The following is a 27,243-nucleotide window of genomic DNA, read 5'->3' as shown; positions in this document are numbered from 1 at the left end:
TTCTTGACATATTTACTTCCTGCTATATGATCCGCAAATACCTTCAGTATCATTTCTAATTCACATTACAATACCATGAACAATTAAATAGCTTACAGATGATTTGATTACAGCAGAATAATAAAAAAAAAGCATATATGTGGTGAAGACTGTCTGGAACTCTCGCTAACAACCCTAGCTAAGCTTAGCTTCTCGCTTTACATCACTCAAGATCACTACTGCACAATTCCTTTACACCAATGACTACTTTCTTATTTGCTAGGACATTGGCGTTATCTTGTGCCATCTTAGGGTGTTGCAGAAAATGTTGAAATAAACCGCAAAGCAGAAAGTAGGTGATTTCCTCCCCACACACACTCACACACAAAAATAAAGAATGATATGTTAATTAAAAAAAAAAAAAAAGTTAAAAGGCAAAGCTCAAGCTAAAGGAAACGTATTGGACAATTGTATGCTATTAGGCTACTGTTATGAAAGAAGAACTGACTTTTGGATTCATCAATAATTTAAAACCACAATTAAAGGACAAACATTTTAATATAAGTCACTGATAGTGTAGTGGTACACACGCCTGAGTTGTGTGTGGGCAGCGTGGGATTGATTCCCGCTCAGTGACGGTGTCTATGTGTGCCCTGCGACTGGCTGGCGACCAGTTCGGGGTGTCGTCTGCCTTCGCCCATTGACGGCTGGGATAGGCTGCAGCAACTCCCCGCGCCCCTTTATAGGATAAGCGGTTTGGAAGATGACATGACATGACATTTTAATATCATATCAAACTGATACCACAAGTTGCTAAAATTCAGAATGGCTCATTCGAAGAGACATTTACAGAAATCTTCAGCTCACCAAAGATTTATTGGGTTATTTAATTTTATGCTTGTTGGGTGGGCAGGTATTCCAGAGACCCAAGTGTTTGAATATCTACATTGAAAAAGTCAGTTTTACTTAATATGTGGTCTTTATGATCCCTGCTACCCCTATTTCAGACATGCAAAAACACACTGCTGGGTTATAACGGGGCGAAACAATTACCCAAGGAAATCTACACACTGTAACTTTGTGGAACAATTACTTATGCAAATATTTCAAATGTCATTCAATCTGCTGGCTTCAAACTAGAAAGGGATAAAAAATGGTTCAGAATGATTTTATGACGCATAGTGGAGAATAAAATGCAGCCGAAGGGAACTAAACTTTCCTCCAAACAGCAGGTTTAAACTTGTCATAGACATAGAGGCAGCTAAGCAGACAGCACAGCCCTCAACACAACAATCATACTAGAGGTGCCCTGTTTTTTCTTTTTTTTTTACTTGGCCCAGGTCTGACATGAGGAAGCTATGTTGATAATAGTGTTTATTATTTATTAAATATGTTCATCATTATACATTGTGTGTTGGAATTCATCAAAGTTACTTTAAACTGGATTGGGGGGAAAAAAAACAAAAAACATATGGCTTCAATTTACTGCAATCTTGATATTTTCCCATATTTTCTTCGGGAGCATCAGAATAACTTTTCCCCAAATTAAAAATAACTAACTTTTCCCATAAATTACAGCTTTGGCTGGAAATAAAATGTATTATTATTATTATAATTATTATTGTTATTAGTTGTATTATTATTATAATTACTATAATAATAATAATAATTATTATTATTGTTATTATTATTATTATTATTATAATAATAATTATTATTATTATTATTATTATTATTATTATTATTATTATTATTATTATTATTATTATTATTATAGAAGTGATTTTCCAGCTAGTTCAGTCTGAATCAATTTGTGAGCTTGTTGAATTATTATGGCAGCTAAAACACTGAGTAGTAGCTGTGAGAGTTAGTCCCCCCAGAAAAAAAAGGCTTCTGTTTGCTTTTACGTGAGTCATAACAAGAATTCCCTTGTTTTGTTTGCTACTGGTTTTGTTCAGCCAACTCAAAAGCAACACTGTCCTCTAGAGGAGAAATAGCTTAATAACGCCTCTTCGCACAAATCAGTCCTATCCACGGATGTACAGTGAATGAATTATTGCTGCATTCGAGGAAGGTGGGAAATGATCCCACTCGGATTGTCCCAGCTCCTATCTCAAAGCGTTCGAGGCAAATGTAAACAACAAAAGATGTGGCTGAGTCCAATAAATTGTTTGTCATTTTGGTTCACCACAACATATTTTGACCTTCAGCAAACCTTCTTCATAAATTCCATAATTTATTTAAATAAAGGAATATTTTATCTTCAAAGCGTTTCATTAATGTTACCAAATAACTTCATACAGGGAGACAATGGTATATCTTCTTGCAGTCAGTGTGTTGCTTGAAGTTATTTTGAATAACTAAATTAATGTTTCCTCCCACATTCCAAAAACATGCATGGTAGGTTGATTGGACACTCTAAATTGGCCCTAGGTGTGATTGTGAGTGCAGATGTTTGTCTCTGTGTGCCCTGCGATTGGCTGGCAACCAGTTCAGGGTGTCCCCCGCCTACTGCCCGAAGACAGCTGGGATAGGCTCCAGCACGCGCCGCGAATCTTGTGAGGATAAACGGTATAGATAATGGATGGATGGATAAATTAATGTTGTGATCAGTGTTGGAGGTAATACATTACATGTCGGCGATTGGGTAATATAGTGCGTTACTCATTATATTTTTGACTTAAATATGGAGTTACTAAATGCGCGACATGGATGAAGTGTGTCATTCAACGGTTTTCTCGCCGAAAAGGACAAGAATCTAACCGCACGGCGCACTTTATACACTGTGGGAGGCCGAAGGAACTGTCTACGGCTAAGAATAGCACTAGCAACCTCAAGAAACACTTGGATAGAGTGCATTGCACCTTAAACTAGAGATTAAAGCAACTCTGGCTAGCAAACAGGTGGAAGATGACGCGAGTAGTTTGCATAATTTTCTTTGTTTGCAGCATTTCTTACATGCAGCGTTTTGTTTTGCAGTTGTTTTGTGTGTGTTTTTAATTTGTATGAGTGTGGGTTTTTTTGGGGTGTTGTTTGTTTGTATCATTTTCTTTGTTTGCAGGATTCCTCTGTTTGCAGCGTTCGGCCATTTGTAGCGCGTTTGATCCAGTCAGCCACCGTAGGAAACCTACTACGTAAATGGAATAACACTAGAGATTAGAGTATTGTAGATTCAATTTGTGCATAGATTAAGGAAAAAGAAGACGCTTTCGCCACTTTGCAAATTAATCACAATTGAATTGAAATAAAAGTTGACAAGTGCAATTTCCTCTCTGTCAAGACTTGTGGTGGAAAATACAGTTAAAATAAACAAGTAAAGCCATGCAGGAAACCTACTATATCTCATTATATGGTGGCGGTAAAATATAGACTGGTATTTGTTGACGACTGCTCCCATCTAGAGGCCAAACGTTATACTAAACCCTTTTTCATCATTGATGAAAATGTGCTGCCACTGTTTGTTCTCATTGCTTCATTACAAATGGGACTCGCATACCAACCCCGGGGTGTACGAAATCTTATGAAAGTCGTAATTTGCCGTTATATATCCGTATATAATCAGCCTGCACACACCGCATTCCTGTCACAATGAAAGACCAAGTCAAAGATGGACTAGGAAGAATGGAGAAGTTAGGTGTCATCACACCCATCTTAAAGTCCACTGACTGTGTATCCTCTGCGATTGCTACCAACAAAAAGGATAACATTTAATTAAATAAGGATCTGTATTCCTAAAGAGTTAAACACGAATCTGGAATAAAATACCCAATATGCAAAGTGGGTGAAGTTGCCTCATTAATGTCTAACGCTACCGTTTTCTCAGTCTTAGATCCAAGGAAATCGTTCTAGTAGACATTACTGGACCACAGATCTTGAATGCAAAACCACTTTCAGCACCTGTTTTGGTTGCGTACAGGTTCCTGCAAATGCTGTTTGGTCTCAGCTCTTCCAGTGATGTATTCTAGCGCTCCATGGAGCAGATCTTCGCTGGTTACCCCTACGCGATCATTGTGGATGATATACTCATTGAAGGACATTGAGGAGCATGACGCGAATCTGAGAAAAGTACTCAACAGAGCCACGGTAGTCAAGTTGAGACTCAACCCGATCAAATGCAAGTTCAGGCTCGACTATGCTGGACATGTTTTTATGGCTCAAGGTTTGAAAAGCAATCAGTGAAATGCCAGTGCTGAGTGATGTTCCAGCCCTGCAAAGAGTTCTTGGTATGACCTCAGGAAATATATCCCCTGCTCACGTTTTGCCCGTTTCACACTATTTAATGTGTTTATGGGTCCTGGTATTATCAATCATTGTTTATTACATATCTAGTATGTGGTAGTAGCTCCATTCCATGAACATTCATCAAATGTTCCACAGAATTAATATACAGTTTCCATGGTATTACGTTGTTGTCAAATTTTGATATTGAACAGACTATTTCGCATATGGTGACTTACACAATGAAATCATGCTGACATGTTTTGGAGAGAACAACCATTAGAGTGATAATCAACTAATATGTTTAGATCAGCAAGATCTATTTATTTGGAAAATGTGCTAATTGAAGGCTACTTGGACATTTGCATTTGCTAAGATACACTGAGACATTTGCAATGATGACATTCTGTTGAGAACAATTGCAAGGTGGTTTAGGGATTTGTCCATGTTATTCTGAGGATGCCATTTCTGTTTCAAGAAATGAACCAAAGCAATGGAGAAAAACTGTAGTAAGACTATATTTTGAAATACTCTAAGGAGGCAGCCTCCCAATGTACAGTATCAATGCCAATGATTAATTTGTCTATTCCTGTGCCCATTGACAATGGGTGCTGCTGTAGCATGCTGGTGGTGGGCACTGGGCAGTAGCTCAATAAGTCTTGTGATGATCACACCATCGACTCCCCTGGCAAACAAATGAGGTCGCTGTTTGCCGCCCACATGACATGAGTAAATGCGGTGACACGACGGCAGCTGAACCACAGGAGGGTAGAGCGGGTGAACCCAAGTTGACCCACAGCGATGCCCCATATGTCATTGGCATGCACATGCATACAGTACAAAGCAGGATCAGGGAAAAAGGAGAATGACAAGGCAACACAAAAGGAATGTCATTCAATTACTACAATGGGCACTTTCTTTTTAAAACTACTGTACACAAAGTTGTGTAGTGTATGAAGTGTCACTTGCTATTTATTTGATTATGCATTTATTTATTTTTCAACCGCACTCTACAAATGCCCTGGTGGCGAAGTATCCACTGCTAAAGGGCCAGGAACCAAGCCTCAATTAATCTTTGTGGAAGACATTTTTTTCACAGGTATGTGTAAAATTTAAAGAGGAAATAAACCCAAACATATATTTTTTTCAAGAATATGTTCCCAGCAGGCACACTAATTGAGACACTACATTCTGATTAATATTGCGTTTGTGCAATATGAGTTAAGCAGCAAATTCCACTCATTTTTAGCCATCTCAGGGAGCGGCCATTTTGTCATTTCTGTCGACTGAAAATGGCATCACAACTACCCAGAGCTCAGGGAACGATCAGTCACAGCTCGCCTGTTTTCTAAAGCTGAGCAGTGATTGGTCGTTACCCCTGTGTAGTCGTGATGTCATTTTCAGTCGACAGAAGTGTCTGCTGCTGTCAGACTCTTTAACAAGAACATTGTGTAGTCTCTACAAACTGGCGGACATTAGTGCTATCGTGCAGTCCTGCTCCTGAGCTTATATTGTGCAATACCCAACATTCCCCAGTACTGTAATACTGTGCAATAATCAACATTCCCCACTACTGTAAGTCTAGTTTTATTTTTATCAAATGCTGTTCCTTATATTTCGCTGCAGCACTGCAGCACTGTCACTTAGAGTATTTTTCCTCTGTATTATGTACAGGCTAAAATGAGTGTTTCTTCATACTTTATATGTAGATGTATGTTGGTGTGTATATACATATGTATATACACATAGTTACTGCGTATATTTACATAGGTTTGATGCTGAGTGTTTGCTGTTAATGTTATACATTAATGGCTACATTATGCCGCCGTCTCTGTGTGACCTATATCTTTGCTGCTGTAACACTGAAAATTTCCCCACTGTGGGATCAATAAAGGCATTCTTATCTTAAATTGGCTGCCCCCAGAGATGGCTACAAATGAGTGGATTCACTCTTATTCCACAAACGCAATATTTATCAGAATGCCTTGTTTCAACTAGTGGGCTTGCATATAACATATTCTTGAAAAACATATGTTTGGGTTAATTTCCCCTTTAAATTCTGATGTTTGGTTGGATTGTCTTTGAGTAATTTAGCAAAACATAGTGGTTAGCCTCAGAGGTAACACCAGCCCTAGTTTAGGTTGTTCTCATGCATTCAATCATTTTCAGTGCCATCAGTCTGAGCAAAAGAAAAGTCAAGATCAACACATCATGAAGGTTTCATTACATAATAAGGAAATGGAAGGTCTACCAACCACAGACTACCTCAGTTTTAGTACAGTAATATTACCAATAGATGCCCCTATTGAACTGCTATTTATGCTTTTTGTGGCCGATTGTGCCAGCTGAAGTGAGGCTGGCTTGCATGCTTCCGCACCTCCTGTCACACTCATGAATTTGAACAGGAAATATGCAGTCAGCAGTTTTAGTGATGAAATCATGAACATTATTGAAATATTGGGCATAGCCAATAAACAATTTGTAATGTCCTGAAAAAGAAACTACAGGTGAACTGAGCAACAGTCAGAACAGTTATTAACAGCAGTTGATTTTAGAAAAATTGTGAGAGCTGTGACCCAAAGACAATAGTCAATGACATCACTGCCAAACTCCACAGGGCAGGGGTGAAGCTATCACAATGTACTGTTCAAAGAAGACTTGGAGAGAAGAACTATACAGGCCATACCACAAGATGCAAACCACTCATCAGCAAAAACAATCACATTGGATTTTGCAAAGAAGTACAAACAAAAGTTTGATGAACTGATGAGACCAAACCTCCACCAAATTGAGGGGAAGGCCAAAGTATGGAGAAAGAAATGATCTTCTTACATTCTAAAACACACAAGCTCATCTGTGAAGAATGGTGGAGGCAATGTCATGGCTTGTACTTGCATGGCTGCTTCTGGATGGGCTTGCTAGTCTTTCCTGATAGTAGCAGCATCAATTCTGAAGTCTATACAACCATTTTGTCTAGCAATTTGCAGAAAAATGCATGCAAACTAATCGAGAGAAGCTTCGTCATGCAACAAGACAATGACCCAAACACACTGCCAACACAAAAAGGGACTTCATCTGGCCAAGTCAATCACCAGACCGTAACCCAATAGAGAAACCCCCAGAAACTAACATGAACTGAAAGAGGCTGCAGCAAAGGCCTGGAAAGGGTATTTGAACTGATGAATATCACAGTCTGTTAACCCATTAAGGATGGGCGCGCATAACCGCGTTTCCACCACTAGAGCCGGTTGCGCTGTTGCGTCATTCTACCTTTAAAGCCGGGAGAGCGGATACGTCGGTGTCATTTTTAATCCAATTCTCCATCTCAATTTAATGCATCAGAATATACATGGGAGGGTGGCGTGAGATTTTTTTCGTGGATTTTTTTTCGAGCCGTAGGTAGGCTAATGGCGGACGCCGTCGATCGCCGGAGCTCTGATAAGTTAACGGCAGTGATATATAGACCACGCGCACGACCAGTGGAACCAGTCGAACGTAATATGATATGGTTTGTAGACAATGATGATATAGACGTCTTTGTAACAGAATAGAGGATGGTAATTACGACTCCATTTTTTTTTTTTATTAAAATGGTGCTTCTCTTGCACTGACACATTATTTTTACATCATCGATTGAAACAGTAAATAATAAATTCTGCCTGTGTGAAAGCCGCATGTCTAAGATCTTTAATTCTTTTGGAATTATGTTTCTGTCTGCTACAGGGGCTGAGATATTAATTATTTTGTAAGTGTTGGATTTCTGGGAAATCTTCAGGTTTTCAAGGGTAATTGCAAAGGCGACCTTAGGTTTTGGGGAGCTGTTGAGACAGGCACTTTAGTCCTTAATGGGTTAAAGGCAATGACTTGCAGGGTTGTTGCAGTTATTGCAAGTAAGAATCATGTTTTGCCACCAAATATTAAATGTTATTCACTTTAAGTTCATGTAATAATGTCTGTTCCAAAACTTTTGCTCACTCTAAGTATGTGGCTTCAAACAAAAGTGATGCTCTGTCTTGAGTTGTTCAACACATTTAGATTTAAATACAGTACCACAAAATAAAATCTGGACTTCTGAACATTTGACTCATATTTGACTTTTTATCTGAACTTCAGTATACAACGGAAACAAATGTATTGACCTTATTTTTGGAGGGGACTGTATATTGCCTCCTGGTGAACAAGTCACCTGAAGGAGCACAATGTCAATTCTATATTTGACACAATATGCACAAGCCTGTATACATTCTATTCAATTGTGTTATGTATGTTTTTGTAAATTACAATAGTAGTAATATAGTGCTGTTTTTGTTATTAAACATATTACAGTTTTTTTCTGGGGGGGGTAGTGTTTATTGTGGGCTCACACATACAGACACGCAAGCTCACACACGACTGTGGGGGGGAGATGGAGATGGGCGTGGCCAGGCTGCATCTCGCACGCGCGCATGTTTTCGGATGTTGGTGTCGCGCGCACGCACGCTCGCTCCCAGGTCCGCCGTGGTCGCGACGACGTGAACGTGCACGACGAGAACCAGGCGCGCACATCTGCGAGTACTGTTTTGTTACCGATTTGCGTCAAAAGCGGCTCATCACGACTCGGCTCGGATCAGGTGGCAATCATGAGCAAAGTGCACGGGGGGATGAAATGCGTGAAATATCTGCTGTTTCTGTTCAACTTCATCTTTTGGGTGAGTCCATTTGCAGCGTGGGCGGGAGGGGGAATTGGTTGAAATTACATCATTTTTTTAAGTTGTCCATTATCTGGGAATGAGTTGCATGTTGCAATATGTGCGTATATGGTAGATTGTCACGATACGCTTTATTGTGTAATTCCCAAAACAGCTAGCGGCGCACTGTGTTGTTCACGGTCCACAATGTGCACAATTTGGGTGCTGCATAGAAACAGTTCAGCCCACTTCGAGCCTGAAACAACCATCAATTTCCATGTGTACCTTTGGACAATTAAAGCAAGTTATGCGGTCACTTACTCCAATAACGGCCTGTTGTGTTGCGGGTCAAATAGATTCTGTAGAAAATCCTTAGGGTGGGGGCATTACTTAATCCTGCAGGTTTTTTCTTTTCTTTATAGAACACTGAAATTATAAAAATAACAATAATCATTGCATTTTTTGCATCTTTTACAAAAATTTAGAATGCTTGTTCGTATTTGCATTATTCTCATGTTAGACACTACGTGACATTGTTCCGTGACATTGCTTGCAGGAGACGGCGTTAATCTGCTTTTCAGATAGTTTGTTTTGGTCTGTCTCACTTCTTGAGGTATGCTCAGATAAGAGGACCTGCCAAGCAATCTATGTTTTCAACATCAGGAGTCATTTCATGTCTTCTAAAGTCCTCCAAAGGCTGCATTATTGAATGGAAAATAGGTTTAGTATTACATATCATGAACATACAACTTGTGAGTATTCTGTGAGTTATTTTATTATACTTAACATTAGGTATGTCTGCACAGTCAAAGAGATCCAATGTAAAAGCTCTATTTATTTGTAAAAAAATGCTTTTACATAGGTGATAATAAGGGTAATTTAACCATACACTATTGTAGTTGTTGTTTGTAGTGGTTTACAACTGCATTGCGCCATTATTGAGAGCTGTTGTTGTGCCCATTGTTCTCTCGTCACTCTGACAGAGCCTAGGATCTATTCGAGGTCTCTTCCTTGTCTGTCGACCATTGTTTGCTCACATGGGATTCAGTATGCCTGTATTATACTGGCCCAGGTGGCCGAGGCACACACATTTGAAGAAGAAGCCCAAAGTCCACTGAATCGAAGCAAAAACTCTTTTTTCCTTTCCATTCTATTTAATGATGTCATTACCCTATATCAGTGGTTGTCAACAGTTGTCATCCTCAGTCTTATGTACAGTCACTTACATTTTAAACACTGTTTAGGATGAGTTTGACATACTGCCAAAAGCCTATTGCTAGCCTAAGGCTGAGCTGCGCTGTATTTGTTAACAGAGTAGCTAGTGACTAAAGCGCAAGTGAGTAATATTTCCTTACGCTTACTGTAGTGTTGTGAAAAACTGCTCAGTTGAGAATCACTGCTATACATTGTTATATAGTGCAATAATATTGAGTGTTATTTTTCTTACTACAAAAATGTATTTTTTTATGTTGGCTTTTCTTGGGAGTCTGGAGCAGATTAATGGCATTTCTATTCATTTCAAGAGGGAAAGATGATCAGTAAAAAAAAAAAAAAGTAATGTAGAACAGTCAAATTTTCTGCCTGTAATTTCATTTTTGAAAGTGTCATGGGACCAAGAAATTATTTTATTCCCTCGTTCTCGCTCTTTTTTTTTTTTTAACCGGTAGCCTAATCAGTTATCGGAATTTTATCCTGCCAAATATAAGAATCGGCATCGACCTCTGAAAAATCCATATCTCGTTTGTAATATTTATTTCCTTGATTGCTCTCCATGTGATCTAGTTGCTATAACCACAAGAGTAAATACTAATCAAAACTGAGTATTATTATCGTTGTAAAGGCGTACATACAGCTCTTGTATTGGCTCTCAATAGCGTCAGTGATGGACTGGAGAGCGTTATAGTCCGATTGAGGCACTCCCAATCACCCAAGGCTGCTGTGTCGAATGACCACTTGTGTGTCATAAAAGGAAACAGCGGCTCTTTGTTGCAAGGAGCCCGTGGGACCGACGGCTCTTGTGGCAGACGCCAAAAGAGGCGGAACTCGTGTTGGTGTTTTTTTTTTTTTTTCTTTTTTATAGACGGGGCGGGGGTTGTGAGGACAACAGGGTGGGTTACGTCACCCCCTAGAAAATACTCGCCCGCCCCTCACGGTTGTGAGGCTGGCACGGCTTGTGGGCTTAGTGCACCATGGCTAATGTTAAATACACAACTTTTATTCAATCTGTGACCATGCTTTACATTCAAAGCACTTTCATCTCAAATCCCACTGAATTGTATGGAAATACGACTAACCCCTTCCAGCCTCACCGTGTTTATTAAGAAAATTAGTACGCTATGAGGTTGCACCTTATGCAGAACATACAGCAGTGACAATTAATTTGAGTCCAAAGAATTTACCAATCTTTGTTTTACATGTTTTACAACATGCGAGTGCATTATCTGTCTACATGTGTTGCACTACCTTTTGTGTTGAAATATCCATCGCTTAAAGGGTTATGACACTGCAACACCGGTGTTATTCGGTGGTTAGCCAATCAATCAATGGTGTTTTGTATTGTTTGTTAGCATTAAGCTAAACTGTAGATATGTGGCACAAGCGCACATGTAATTCTCGTTGTGGTATGTTTAGTATGATAATCAATTCCCAACTGGGAGCCGCGATAAACAACTTGAAGCCTCTTTTGCTTGTTGTGAAGTAAGTTGAGTTGAGTTTACTGCCTTCATATAGCGTTTGTATTTCCAATTTTTAATCGCAAGTCAAAGAAAAGAAAATCATCCGAATGACAGTTCTAATCAGGACAAACTTCAAGTCAGGTTAGTCATATCTCAAGGCACCACTGTATACAATCTTCATTAATAGGGTTCTTGCACTTGCATAATTTAATAATCCTGTGAAGAGTGATGCTTGCGAACTGTGGCTAGTCAATAGGTGACAAGGAACAGATATGAAATTGACCACTCCTACACGTACTTTGAAGTGCACTTTTTGAGGATTTTTTCTGGTAGAAAAGTGAAAAAGGAACGGCAAACCACTGACCGCCACTTGCATGTGCAATCTTGAATCAGATACATTTTAAAATCAAATGGTGCTCTTAACCTGGCATCATTTCATCATCCCATACTTGTGGCTTTCTGCCCCCTCAGTTATCCGGCTTGTTGGTTCTGGCCGTGGGACTTTGGCTTCGGTTTGATCCAGAAACAGTGGAGCTGCTGACAGGCAACGATGCCCCCGACACTTTCTTCATCGGTATGTGCTTGACCGCCCTTCCAGTGGTGGAAATGGTGCAATATGGTCCACATTGTGAACCATGCTACAAGAAAGTCATATCTAATAGTAATCGTTAATATGCTTGGTGGTGCTAAACAGTGCTCCGATGTCTTACACATTACATTACAGTGCAAAATAGTGCATTATTGTTTGCCATGGCGCAAGAGTGTAAACACTAAAAACGGGTGGATTAAACTCTTATTCCACAAACGCAATATTAATCAGAATGCCGTGTTTCAACTAGTGGGTCTGCATAGAAAATATTCTTGAAAAAAATATGTTTGGGTTGACTTCCACTTTAAGAATCAGTAAATAATTAACACACCCACCCACCGCAAAAGAGGGTTGTTATTGCAAATAGATGCCACAATATCGTGGCAAAGCACTTACAACGGGGTGGATCATAAAACATCTATTCCACACATCTAGAATGTAGACAATCATGTTATATAAACAACTGCATTCAGTAATATAATATTGAACACAAACAAATCACCTTTACATGAAGGAGTATTAGCTAGCATAGCAGATAGATAGATGGATGGATGGATGGATGGATGGATGGATGGATGGATGGATGGATGGGTAGGTAGGTAGGTAGGTAGGTAGGTAGATAGATAGATAGATAGATAGATAGATAGATAGATAGATAGATAGATAGATAGATAGATAGATAGATAGATAGATAGATAGATAGATAGATAGATAGATGCTCAGTGGATAGATAAGCAATATGCCTGTAGCGCTTAGTCATGGAAAAACACACTATAGTATAGTATGGTGCATCATAGTGACTTATAATGCCCAATATTGCATCCTGCTGCATAAAGGCAATACTGTTTCCAGTTTCTCATTTCATTCCCCCTTCCTTTAGAAAGCACCACAAATGGCTGCAAATGCCCCCGAACTGTCTGATTATAATAAACTGCTCGAGGCTGAAATATACAGCAAACAGTAAACATATCACCTTGAATGTGGAGCTTTCCGAAACAACCAAAAAAAGGCCTTCTGTGGCTTTGGGTGTGGGCGCAGATGCTGCGAATAAGGCCTTTTCTCTCTGCATGTGCGTGTGTGTCACATGACTTGACATGGTCTCCCCTCAAGGCCCCTCCTCGAGGCTCTTTGGGAGGGGCAGATATGAGGAGAAAGTGACAGATGGAAGGAGCACTGTTAAATAATCATTTTTATACATCATATTGTAGAAAAACACGCTTAATATCCAACTAATATGGTATGTCCAGAACACACACCTGTCACGTTGAATTCTCTGGTTATGATTATTGTATTTACCAGCCATCCGCCTCTTCTTTATTCTCCTCAGTCAGCTCTTTTGTTTTGGAAAAACAACAGCCTGCTGGTCTCCCGCGTGGCTTCATTAAATTTGTGCAGCCCTTACTCCCTGGAGTAGGGGTCTGCATAGTGTCTCCTACAACACCCCCCACCCCAAAGGAGCTGGTGTATAAATATTGAGGAGGTGCCGACATCTCAGCAGAAAGGATAATGATGCTAAGCTAAGCTAACGTGGTGGCTAACAAGGTGATTGGAACAAAAGAGTAGGACCAGCATGAAACAGTGCTGCCCCCCCCTCACTCCGTTGAAAGTCTGAACTGCAGTCACATTACTAGCAGTTGAAATGACTTAAATCTTTGTTATATTTTTGCTTTATTTGATATTAAATTTAGGTGATTTGCACATAATGCTGTCATAACATTAAAACCCCTCTTACAATTAATTTTTAATGATGGATGAGGTCGCTTATGGTTGTGGTACACTCGCCTGATTTGTGTGCGGGCAGTGTGGGATGGGTTCCTGCTCAGTGACGGTGTCTGCGACAGGCTGGCAACCACTTCAGGGTGTAGTCCGCCTTTTGCCAAAAGTCAGTTGGGATAGGCTCCAGTACCTCCCAGCCACCCTATAAAGAATAATTGGCGTTGAAGATAATGTGTGATGGATGAGTGATCTTCTCGTCAGCGACAGCTCCAGATTTTTTCTCTCCCTGGGCTAAAGTGGGCCTCAACCGATACATAGAGGGGCTGAGAAAATAGTTTATAAATATTATTATATTTAGAAATATCAAATAAAATGCTGGAGGGTCTTAGGTGGGGCTACACAGATTTCTGATGGGGCAATAGTCCCCCCTTAGCCCCGGTGTAGTGCCATCCCTGCCTCCAGTGATGTTCCAGTTACATTTGTTATCAAAAAGGCGCACAAAAATGACTTCAGGTTAAATTTGAAACTTCCTTTTCTAACCACAATACGTTTTTCTTTTTAGTTTAAAATGGCTTTTTTCTTAACTAGCCTAAGGCATAATACTGGTTAAGGTAGTTATTACACCGTTTGGTGCTGTAGATTGTAAATCTATGATGTGGGGGATGCCGCATGTTAAAGAAGGTGGCTGTAATCCATCAAAAGTTTTTGCCAACCACCAAAAGAAAGTAGAAGAAGAAATGTAAGAAGACAATGAAGAAGAAAATGAAGAAATAGAAGCAGTCATCAATGTGTGACATATGTTTCCCCGTGTGTGTGTGTGGGGGGGTTGTGCATGTGTGGGGTTGGAGGTGTGTGTAAATGGACACTTTACCCTTATTTTGCTGGTCCGTCCTACGTCTTCCTTGCGCGACCTGGGTACCCTTCTGTCTTCGACCCCCTGTCCTTATTCATAAAAAGAATCGTCCTCTGACCCTGTCCGTCATCGTCCCTTTAATGTGCTTCCGTCCTTACATTCTGTCAGTCTGCCCACCCCCTCAGCCGTCCAAATAGGGGGGAAAAAAGCATCAAAAAAAGCACCGTGCTCTCATAAACATAATATAATATATATTGGGCACAACCCAAATAGTCCAATAGTTGAAACAAGGCATTCTGATAATTATTGCGTTTGTGGAATAAGAGTTGATCCACCCGTTTTTGTCCATCTCTGGGGGCAGCCATTTTGTCACTTCTATCGACTGAAAATGACATCACAACTGCTCAGGGCTCAGTAACGACCAATCATGGCTCAGCTTCAGAAGACAGGTCAGCCGTGATTGGTCGTTACCCGAGCCCTGGGTAGTTGTGAAGTCATTTTCAGTTGACAGAAGTGACAAAATGGCCACCCCCTGAGATGGCTAAAAAGGGTTGTATTTTGCTGCTGAACTCATATTCCACACACAAAACAACACGTCAGTCGGTACTTGACCCTGTTAGGGATCAATAGAGGGATGGACGAAAACCCACTTCCTTATTTGCTTAGTCTGTCCTTTTCAAAAGACCTCTCATCCTCTGTCCGTCCGTCCGCAAAATGGGTGTCCATTCCGTCCCTGGGACAGAATGTCCATCTCAGTTTGTTTTTTTACCTTTGTAAATTTAGAATGGAATTTGCTTTGTGAAATGCAAGTCTGAACAAGGAATCAGGATCTGATACAGAGACCAATTCTAGCATTTGGCAGAGGTTTGTTTAAAAAATCTGTTGTTTTTATGTGTCACATTTATCAATCACGCCAACCATGTGTTTGTATACGCAGCTGTGTACATTCTCCTCGGTGCAGGCAGTTTAATGATGCTCGTCGGCTTCTTGGGCTGTTTCGGGGCAGTTCGGGAATCTCAGTGTCTTCTCGCTTCGGTAAGTTTAATCACAAGTTTACGTTATGTTGGATTATAAAATGTTCTAGGGCAGTGATTCGGAAAGTGTGGCGCGGGCACCACGAGGGGTGCCCCGGCTTCCTCTAGTGGTATGCAAAGAATCACTGAATTAAATGTTTACTGTTCATCATGTTACAGTGAATTAAACTTGTATTTACAATTTGCTAAGTACAACTCGATTGTATTTAACTTTTAAGCACAATACAATTACATTTGATCATTTAATTTTTTTTTGTTTTCTCTGTGTCAGAATTAAAGGGAAACCTATTATTATAAATTTCTCTTTTGCAGTTCTTTGCCTGCCTGTTGATCATTTTTGCTGCAGAGATTGCAGCAGGCGTGTTTGGATTCATCAACAAGGAGCAGGTACAACAAATAACAAAGCTGTGCAAGGATGTAGGGAGTGTGTGGTCGGTTTAACATAATGCTTTCAAATGCTCGAGTGATAGTGATGAAAAAAAATCTCTCTATATTTTTTTAAAAGGTGTAAATGTTTGGGGGGAAAACATGGCCTACGAGTGTTTGAGTTAGGTCTCTTGCAAATTGAGGTGCCACTGTATATGATATTGATAACAGTAATAGTGAGGCTGCTGAACACTTTTATTAGGAAAATCTGGATGTTTAGATCACTCCCCAGAAAAAAGTGTGGGTGTTGAAACACCTCCATACCCCGGGTGTAACAAACAATATAATAATTAATAATTAATATAGAGAATCAGGCAGAAATTGCCCTAATCAAAAGTATTTTACCATGTGTTTAATCAATCTAGGGTTAATTCGTGAATTTCAAATTTTGAGTTGAAGTTCGTACTGAAATAAAAAAACAAAAAGTCATTTTCAACCATATTTTAACCTGCATTTATTTACCAGATTGTCGAGGAGGTGCAAAAATTCTACAGCAGCTCAATCGGTGACGTGTCCAATCCCAACGCCACTGCCATCGCACTCATTTATCATAAAACTGTGAGTCATCTCTTTCATTCCCACGTTGTATATATTTGAATTGAAAAAAAACCATTTTGATTTGCAGCTCAACTGCTGTGGGGGCTCGACGTCGACGGCCACATCTGACCTGTGTGCTGACGCCCCAGAGGAGACCAAGGTAAGGTAAAGATGAGTGATTGTGATGATGTCCACGAGATGGCGCTCTGAGATTGAACTATCAATGCAACGAGTTAGTGAGGTGGTCAACAATATTAGGAGCCCATCGTCGCTAGACAATCACATGGGACATACAGACAATGTGATCATTTGTGGTCATCAGAATCACATTCACATCTATGGATGATTTAGAATCTTCAGTGCACCCAACGTAGGTTACATGTGAAGTGATCCCAGTGTCTTTGCTCACTCAAAAAGGCAATATTTTTGTTTTTAACTGTAGGTGTACCTAATGAATTGTCCAATGTCATTCCAGGACTGTCTGAGCGCTATCACAGATTTCTTCAACAACAAGCTACACGTCATCGGCTACATCGGGATCGGCATTGGAGGAGTAATGGTGTGTAATTATAGTGTATCAGTGAACACTGAGTCCTGCAAGGAGTCCTCTAAGCTGAAGATTTTCAAAGTGTCCGTGTGTGTGTGTGTGTGTGTGTGTGGGTGTGATTTCAGATCCTAGGCATGATCTTCAGCATGGTGCTGTGTTGTGCCATCCGGAACAGCAGGGAGGTCATATAGTAGTCAACGCAGTTGGACTGATCCCTTGTCTCCTCACCCCCCTCTGCATATAACACATGTGCTCTGCTTGTGGCACGTTTCTGCAACATTTCTGCTGTAAATATGGTGGCATCTTCGCATGTCCTATACATGTTGTTGTTTCGGAGAACTAGCCTGCCTTTTTTTTAAGCCTGATGTCTTATACAATGTACATACTGTACGTGCCTACTGGGCAAGCCTTGTGCAACTAACAGTCTTTATTTATTACATTTGATTTAAATGTGAGGCAGCACCGTGAACTGGTGGACGTGTTTTGAGGTACTGGGTTCGAATCTCAAGCTTGCATGTTCTCCCGTGCTTGCGTGGGTTTTCTTCGACAACTCGGCTTCCTCCCAATTGACAAAAACATGCATGTTTTATTTTTTAAATGCCCACAGGTGAAGAATTTGTGTGTGTGTTAGTCACTGAGCGATGCAATTGGCTGGTGACCAGTCAAGGGTGTAAGACACCTCTGCTCAGTCATCTGGAATAGGCTCCAGCTCTCTGCGGCGCCCTAATGAGAAACATTATACAAATTGATTTAAATGTATATTAATGCGAGTCTGCAACTAATCACCAACCAATCTTTGTACTTTTAAAGCACAGTAAAAGTTTTAATGATCTTTTTAAAAGTTTAGTAAATACTATAATCGTGAATGTACTGTACATTATTTTGGGTGTGCCAATAAAAACACAGAAGTCAATTTAAGTCAAAATTTCTTGCAATGTAATTGTGTGCCATCATTCAATTAAATGAACCAACAAAGGGAGTGGAGTGCATTATTTAATGCGTATACAGTCATACACAGTACCAAAAAGTTGCATATACAGTGTAATAATTTTTTCACTCTAAGGCATTGCTGCAGGTTGAAATTTCATGTAAATTCATATGCAAATTCATGTGGACAAAACACACATTCACAGACATATACAATGTGCATGGAGATTCACAGTGACGTGGTGGTAACAAAGCCCTTTACACTTAAAAATGACTTCATGTGTAGTGAGGCCTAGTAACTACGGAACAAACTGAAAAACTAAAATAGGTGTCTCTCTTTCTGCTCCTTACGCCCTCATGGAGGTGGGAAAAAAGGAGCTACTGCGACAAAACACAAAAGAGGAGTAACATCGCCACTCTGCGCTCGGTAAGGCTGACGATCGTCAAAGTGCGAACACAGGCCGAGGCCGAGTTAAGCCACCAAAAGTGTTTCAAGTGCAACACAACTCTTCTTCCTCCTAGCGTGGATGTAAACTGATAGAACGTAGCTGCCAGTCACGGCCATCCTTCCTGGCTCCAAGTGGTCCCTTTGTGTGCGTGGCAGCAATTTCTCACGGCGACAGGACACTGAGAGGGGAGTTGTCCAGGATGTACTCGCCCACGCCGACGAAATACATGACCTGGGCGATGCCGAACAGCGGGGCAATGACCAGGGCCCGGCAGCCGGCCCCTTTCATGAAGGCAGACGGTCCCTCCTTGCGCAGGATTTTGCTGTGGGCACAAAGCAGGAGCAAGTTATTTAAAAAAGGGTGGCAGCTATCGAATAGTTTTAGAATCGAGTATTTTACCATTATCCCATCGAGTAAATCCGATAAAAATTCATCCGCATGATTAAACAATACCAATTCAAAATGTTCATGCAGGGTGCAGGTACGATTGTCTACTTGGGTCGCCATCCTCAGGTTCTACACTGTTGTATCTGTGACTTTGAATGTACAGCATCTGGCTTTTGGGCAGGGCCTGGCCAAAGATTTACCATATTTCCCGGACTGTAAGCCGCACATTTATATAAGCCACACCCACTCTATTTTTTTTAAATACTGAAGAAAACATATAAGCCGCACCTATCTATGTTGTAAAATGAGGTATTTACCGCATTTGATTTTGAACATGTATGTACCTGAACAAATTCTTTCCGAACAGTCTCTTTAACACGGCAGCTTTGCTGATTAAAGCGGAACAGAACCGAGAGAAAATAAAGGTCTTATCTTCATTTCACTGCGACTCCAGTTTGTCACTTAAAATCCTTTAATTGCTCTACTTCCACATACCACCCAATACAACGCCTAGTGCTTGAAGGCACGGTGGGGCCGGATGGCTACGTTTTCACTAACAAGTTCATTTTATATATTTTTTGATCAGGAAAATGAAAAAAGTTGTCATTTTCTATTTTATCAATACATTCGGGAGAAATTAGTAAATAAGTGACTATGAATAACGCCCCTTGTTAACGAGCAGAACGGCAGCGCCCCCTACAGTTCTATCCTTGTTCGGCCGGAGTCACGCGAGGGACAGATTACGCGAGGGACAGATTCCAAACCCTCCATTGGAAATGATTGTACTTTTATTGCTTATAACGTCCAAAAACGGCGATCAATTGGCACCAAAATTTATGTGGACATCTCTACTAATGCCCACTTCAACATATCACAAGGATTAACCTCTCCGTGGCTGATTTATATGAGAATGAGGAAATGTGGAAGTCAGCAGAGCTACATAGGCTGGAACCAGTGCATACTGCTTTTTTGTTTTAAAAAAAAAAAAAAAAACTCTGCTTCTTTGCCGATCACGTTTAGGACGGGCAGGCATTAAACACCAGTCAGGATATTTACAGAGACTGAACTGGAAATGAGACGTGCAAATTTATTTGGATGAGGAATGGGCCCAGTTTCTCATCTTACAACGCGCCGTCCAATTTGGAAGGCAACAGCCGAAATGGCATGTTCCAATGCGGCCACACTCGGCTGTGCAGTCAACCTCGCTAGAAATTTTTGTTCGCTGTTCGGTGAGGGCTTTCGTCACTCTCACGCCGCTTCACTTGGGCAGAAGGTGGCGGCTGCAAGCAAGCAAGCTGGGACACCGCACGCGACTGCTTGCGAGGCGACATGAAGACACAGGCTCATCTTCACCTCCACACGCTGGGCGGACAGTAAGGAGCTAATGTTGTTGTGCTAACGCCTTTTGTTTTAACGGCATGAAGCTAGTTGTTGCTAAACTTTCTCTGTCCCAATCCTAACTTTAACCGGGGAGGGAAGCGGGGGGCTCCAATCTGCCTGCTGCTGCTGCAAGCCGCCGTCTCCCTCCTGAGAGTTAACAATAGTTTAGCGTCGCTAAATGTCCGAAATATAACCAGTCGGGGTTCGTGTTCGCATTCATGCTCTTGTCCGCTTCAGCTTGTGAAAGTGGAGGAGCAATCGCCACGGTATTTTTGATTTTGTGGAGGTGATCATGATGAGATCACGTTTTATGTCAATAAATCCAAACTATTGTGCAGAACACTTTTATACTTTCACAGGTTGGACAAATGGACAAGAGTAGTAATGTGCATTTGCATTTTGGTGGCGATCAGTCACCGTTTTAGACAACAGAACTGACAAAGCGAGTAATATTACCAAGCATGCCTTCCTCGCGTGACGTAGACCGCTGAGACCAAAAACAAACACTTTTGGGGCGTGGAAATTTGTCGTAAACCTAATTGCAAAAAACAACCTTAAATCACTACAGAGTGTTTTGAGGTGGGCATTTTAGTACTAATGTCGTTTTTACATGCAAACCTATTATTTAAGTGCCAATGTTAACCTCACCCCAGTGTCCCTTTAACCTAGTGGATAGCGCCCTCGCCTGTTGAACTCCTCCACCTGCAGTCACATCCAATTAATGGCTGTTGTATTGTAATTGGGGTGCAGGTGGCGTTATCTTTCTTTTGGTATTTTCGCAGATGCATTTGGGAAACCGTCTTTTGAATCATTGTGGGCGTGAACATTGTCGTGTCTCATTCAATATAAAGTCAGCTTGCTTGAGGCGCACAATTTTTGACATTGCGAAAGCAGAAATAAATTTGCCAAATTCCATGCACAAGATTGAAGCGCATGAGGTACGTTTATAAATAACTGTAAGCAGACAGGGAGATCACAAATCAATGCTGTGAAGGGGACACTTTCACAGTTCCTGTCCTTCAACCGGCTGATTCGTGTCCATGTGTGAACCCCAACCCCGCCCACCGAATTGCTATGCTACGGCCATGCAGGGTGATTTTAAAAATATAATAAAGATGATAATAATGCTTTCAATGAATTTCTTTCTACAATGATTCAATGCACTGTTGTATCATTCATATTTATGAATGAAATATGTTGACATGCACCTGACCACACATATCCACTGCGCTCTCAGCATTTGTCTGCCTGTGCCAAAATCGCGTTAGACCACCTGCGCCACAACTTTGACCTGCTTTTTTTTCCTGGTGTAAAGATTATTCTAGTTGTATCTGTCAGCAAATTCTTATGTGCTCCGCAGGGTGTGCGATAGAAAACGCCCTCGCCGATGCAAGGCGTCCTGCCAAATTTTCAAACACGCTAAACTAGGCTGGTGCCAGCACGATAATCAGATGTGCCAGTTTTTACGCCTAAGCACACATGCACTGTCGAGGAAAAGCGAGCCCGTGAGTCTCACCTAACACAGTCGACTACTCCACTGTAAGCCTCCTCAGCGGAGCCTTTGTTCAGTGACTGCAGTCTGGTCTTCACCACTGGAAAGCAACAAAAGCAGATGCTTTTAGAGAGAATATTCCTATTATGCCGATTTGGAAATTTTGCTGATAACTCGGTACGCCTCACCGTCACAGGGGTTGACGGCCACCGCGGCAGTGGAGCCCGCCACGCAACCCGAGAGAAAGGCCCAGTAGAAGGGCGATGACTGGTCGGCGCTTGGCTGGCCGACTCTGTTCAGGTTGGCGAACAACGGGAAGTAGACCACTGAGAACGGGACATCCCTGAAGCGCAATAGAAGACATGTTCGACTTGAAGACACTTGTAAAACCAGTATGTTTGGGGAGGAACGCAGGGATCTTACCTCATGAGCGTGGCCCCAAGGCCTTTGTAGAGCCCCTGGATGCCCTGCGTGCGGAGCAGCTCCCTGGCAATCTGTGTTGCCGACACGGCTCGCGGCGGTGCCAACGTGGTCACAGTTCCCGAGTTGAAGGAGCGGCTCAGCAATGTATTGGTGGCCACCAGCTTGGAGGGAGATGTCATGACTGGCTTTTGTTGCTGGGCAACTATGGAGAAAAGTCAGTTGTTTACATCAATTCAACATGTTTTTTTTACATGACCATACAGCATGTTAATCTAAAGTATTTCAATGTTTCCCCTATAGACTACTGTCTGAACTCGTCCAGTCTGATAAACATGTGCTAACCGAGTCTGCCCGCATCCTGCAATTGTATCTTGAGCATTTCCATGGGCGTGGTGACAATGACTTGACACATGCCTGCGCCGCAGCCAGCCAGCATCTCTTTGAACACAGTCAGACCCTGGCTGCAAACACAAGCAAGCAACAGTCAGACTCCATAATGAATCAAGTTGCTTCGATTCCAAGCGGTGCTCAAACGAGAGAAACCTCACCCATTTTTCGCAAAGTGGTGGCGGAAAAAGTCATTGGCGGCCAACTTAATGGCCTTCTCGGGCGTCACTAGTGTCAAATTCACGGCAGCGCCTAAGGGTCAAACAAGATGACAGTTAGAAGGCAAGCCGTCAGATAAGACTTCGCATATACAACAACAAATATTCCCCACCATTACCATTACGAAACTAGAATTTAAAAACAGTCCAGTATGTGGCTAATGAAGCACAAAGAGAAGCTTGAGTCATAAAGTCAAAGTAGAGGAAATTACAGAGTGAAAATGGAGGAGCCAAACAACAGAAAGACATAATGCTGAAAAGAGAATACAGAGAGAAGGTAGATGCAGACAATACGAGACACAAAGGAGCAAAGAATCAGATGACAAGACAAAGAGCATGTTAGCATAAAGAAAAGACAAATAGAGAACGGTACGTGATCAGACTTTGGCCAGACTTGAAAATGGAGCCTTGTGAGTTTCACAAGTCACTTGCAAGCTCAAGCAAAAGTCATGAAAGCACGCTCCATAAGTCTAGAAAGTGAAGGAGCAGCACGGATGTTACTGACAAGTTGTTGACACAAGAGGACAAGTAAAGATTGCAAAAACAACTTATGTGCCTGTAGTTTGGAATAGAGCAATATAGTAAGAACCATTAATGGTTTCCCTCCAGCGTGGCTGCGCCTTATCGGCTAGCCTTCAATATCCCAGGGGGACCCATGTCTGTAATATGAAAAACACAGATGCAAACAAACAGCATTCCTCACACAGGCAGAGACCCACAACATAAGGGCCCCGATTTTTCCTTATTAAATCACTACAACCACTTTTATTTTAATGACATCTAACAATCATTTAAAAGCCTTGTCAGTTTATTTATGGTCATCACAATTAACATGAGAATGTTATGGCCTAAAAACAGCCACATTACTAGTTGAAACACTAAAAATACACCGCTTCAAAGGTGTAGCCTTGCATTATATAATGCAGTGGAACCTCCAAGGTCACTCAATCCATGATTATATAATCCATCCATCCATTATCCATACCGCTTATCCTCACAAGTGTTGCGGGCGTGCTAGAGCCTATCCCAGCTGTCTTCGGGCAGTAGGCGGGTGACACCCTGAATTGGTTGCCAGCCAATCGCAAGGCAATGATTATATCATATATTATATTCCCATAGAACATCTAACGTGATTTAAATTGCTCCTGTATGAACTCTTCCAGTGATGTTAAATAACAATTATACAGATATTAAGAAAAAGTGAGCCACTGTACTATAGAACTAAAAGAAAATCAATCCTTGAAGAAGCCTAACATACATGTACTGCTTAGTACAATTTCTATATTTTTTTAAAATGTTATACTTAACTGAGCAGCAAGATGCTATCCTATGATAGCGGCAGCTGTTGAATATTTGTATTGCAATGACTACGTTTATATGCAGCCAATAAACCTTTTAAAATTATTGGTAGTATTCGGCTTTTTGAAAGCCATGTGCGCCATAACCCGAATATGCACTCAAATATTCTGCCCGGGTTACTCTTTTTCTAACCCGAACATGCATGCATGTATACGCCCATCGGCGTAACCCAAATGCAGGGGACACTCTGCGCATGCTCAACCACAAGGAATCTTGGTCTTTGTAGTACAGGAAGTGGTTGAATGCACGGCGCTTGGCGCACGCACTCCTTCAGAAATACACATTTAGTGATAAAAACGACAAAAGGTATAGCGAAAGCTATAGTAAGTACGACACCACACTTTTAAAGCGAGGAGGAAACCATCTGTTTCATTGGTGCGGTGAGTGACATGAATATGTGTTTTATTGACGGAAGCAAGCACAAGCGGACATGTGCGTTGTCATCTCAATCGGGTTATTTAAATGTGCGGGGCAACTCTGTCCGCTGAAGCCATATTAAACGGGTTATTCTGAATGACTCAAAATTCTGAATTTTGACCATCACCCAAAGATTGATTGCATGTAAACACAGTCCATGATTCCGATTGTTTCAGCCTGATAGCTAATGCAACACGAACACTACAATTTCCTGGCATACGGATAAGTACCTGTTCCTCTAAACAAAAAGAAAGAAAGAAAGAAAAAAAAACAACGTAAGGAGTCAAATCAGTGAACTGCTTGCTGAGCTAGAGTCTCATGAGATTTGCAGATGTTCACGCCTGATGTTCTGAGCCCCAAATCATACGACTTTTCCGACTTTGGAGGTTCCACTGTATCGAAAAATATTACCCTCCTAGCCAGTAATATTAAACAACACATCCTGATCTTACCCTCTCTTTACAATAAATCCTCTTCGAGCATTTCTAGTCATTGTAATCACTCTATTTGGAATCTTACCTCTGTACATGCCAAAGTAGCCCTCCGATCGAACGGTTTTCACAAGGCAGTCCATCCTAAATAAAATTGAAACAATCAAATACTGTACACAGTAACCTACTTAACACATGGAATTTCAGGAATTGCTCCCATTCACACAGTGGATTGCACCTGAGGGGGATTAGTAACACTCAAGCCTTTTGAAAACAGGGCATGGCAGGGTGTACAATGCTCTAGGAATGTATATTTCGGAAGCCAATGCATGACTACTCACATGCTCTTGTAGACCTGCTGCCCTTGTCTCTGGTTCTGTAACCTTGTTTTTGCCAAGTCAATGGGGAAAACGCAAGTGACGCCAACGATGCCGGCGATGCCGCCATTGATGAGTTTGGCTGGGAGGCTTTAGAAATATATTTTTTTATAAATAAACAGTCTAAAAACTGGACATTACATAAACACTAATATTCTACTCATTAAAGATGCAAAGTTAATGAGAAAAAAACATACATACCTGATCTGTTGTTGAGACATGATGACTTTGAATTAAAGATGTATATTTGAACGTCCAGTCAAAAATCAATGGAGAGTTCTAGGTAGATCAAAATAAAGTCAGGAGTTACTTTTCTGGTGGACACACTCAACGGCACTGTTGTAGTTGATGCAACCCACAGAGGCTGGGGACTTAAAATAAATTTAACTCAAGGTCCTACGACGTCACAAAGTTTGCAACCAGCGGCCATGCACTAATTACCATTCCGGAACGACAAAAAGGATATGAGTCACCATCGCAAACACACAGATGGGAAAACATTTCTAGTTTATAGCCTGGAGAAACTCGAACATAAGGGCTTACATAGACGCTTTTATCGTCCGTTAGTTAGTTTTACGCTCAATGAAAAATAAATACAGTAAATGAATGAATAATATTCTCCCTAATAACGACTAAAACCATCAAAAAAATACTGCAACTTGGATCGGTAAACTAGCATCACTTAAGTTTTATGAGTAATGATCGCTCACGTATAACAGAAAAAAATAAAAGTCCCGAGACGCACTACCATTCCATTTTCGCCTAACGGTTAACATTGGCTAGCCATATAGCATCCGCGAAAAGTGACGCTAAATTCTACCATAAAGACATCGCTGGAACGCAAAAGTGCACGCTATATGATGTGAAATAATCAACTCACCTAAATTAGCCTGTGCTGAGCCCCTTTTTTTTTTTTAATTCTTTAATAATCGGCGCTGTTAAGTTTTAGAGAGGTCTGTCAACACCACCGCTTCGATTGAGAGAATCTACAGATAGTGGAAATTTCCATTGAGTATCTACATTTGAGTAAGACTCAGGCAAGTCCGCCCTTTCACGAGTACATAACCAATCAACGCCTTCCTAGTTTCCCTACTCGACGTCGATTGGCTGCTTTTATGCCACTGCCATTGGACCACAAGGCAATCCTTTAAACTGTTCGAACAATGAGGTGCATAGTTTGACGGGGTAGGGCCTGAAAATGAAAAGCGTTATAAAATGAATGCAAGTCATGTTCACGTTGAGATTCAGAATAGCTAACTTGCATTGCGTTTACGGACACAAATATTATTGTATCGTTGTAAATATATTTCATGGTAACTACAGTGATACTCAAGACTGTTTTATTGCAGTCTTTTAAATGTGCTTGTACATTTGTATATTGCTTTTCACATGTGAAACATTTTACCAGACAGACCAGGACCATTCTATCCCATCTATTATCTGAACCTTTTATCCTCACAAGGGACGCGTGCGTGCTGGAGCCTATCCCAGCTCACTTCAGGTAGTACGGTACATTTAATGGTAGAATGTAGAAAATTATCGGGTTTTACTTCCTTTAAGGTTTAAGCAAGAAAGGTGGGGAGGCAGTAATTACTATCCTACTGTAAAAATTCTCAGGATACGACCCTACAGGTGCTCTCGTTTACAATGGTCACATAACAAGCAAGAAAGTGCTCATTTTGTTTGCATAGGAACTGGTTTATTTGAGCTGGCACACAGAATAGACTGCATACTTTATAGTAGTAGTAAAGCTAC

The 27,243-nt window shown here is 41.0% G+C and overlaps 2 protein-coding genes across 2 annotated transcripts; one reads left to right on the top strand and one right to left on the bottom strand.

Moving 5' to 3' along the window:
• Positions 1 to 8,651: 8,651 nt before the first annotated feature.
• On the top strand, positions 8,652 to 18,217 carry LOC147141726 (CD9 antigen-like). Its single transcript, XM_086040270.1, has 8 exons — positions 8,652 to 8,885; positions 12,011 to 12,113; positions 15,635 to 15,732; positions 16,044 to 16,118; positions 16,623 to 16,715; positions 16,783 to 16,854; positions 17,170 to 17,253; positions 17,367 to 18,217. Exons 1-8 carry the CDS (start codon positions 8,817 to 8,819, stop codon positions 17,430 to 17,432), a joined length of 660 nt encoding a protein of 219 aa, XP_085896396.1. The 5' UTR covers positions 8,652 to 8,816; the 3' UTR covers positions 17,433 to 18,217.
• A 4-nt stretch (positions 18,218 to 18,221) lies between these two features.
• slc25a55a (solute carrier family 25 member 55a) lies at positions 18,222 to 26,521 on the bottom strand. Its single transcript, XM_086040269.1, has 10 exons — positions 26,369 to 26,521; positions 25,690 to 25,767; positions 25,453 to 25,578; positions 25,200 to 25,255; positions 22,848 to 22,938; positions 22,642 to 22,760; positions 22,300 to 22,501; positions 22,065 to 22,219; positions 21,901 to 21,976; positions 18,222 to 18,939 (listed from the first exon to the last, which is right to left on the bottom strand). The coding sequence occupies exons 2-10, from the start codon at positions 25,707 to 25,709 to the stop codon at positions 18,780 to 18,782; spliced, it is 1,005 nt and encodes a 334-aa protein (XP_085896395.1). The 5' UTR covers positions 25,710 to 25,767; positions 26,369 to 26,521; the 3' UTR covers positions 18,222 to 18,779.
• Positions 26,522 to 27,243: the final 722 nt, after the last annotated feature.

Source organism: Filicampus tigris, chromosome 9 (genome assembly GCF_054856515.1).
Source record: "Filicampus tigris isolate MCC_2025a chromosome 9, RoL_Ftig_1.0, whole genome shotgun sequence".
NCBI lineage: Eukaryota > Metazoa > Chordata > Actinopteri > Syngnathiformes > Syngnathidae > Filicampus > Filicampus tigris.
The sequence above is the reverse complement of the archived record's forward strand: the minus strand, read 5'-3'. Positions and strand labels throughout refer to the sequence as shown.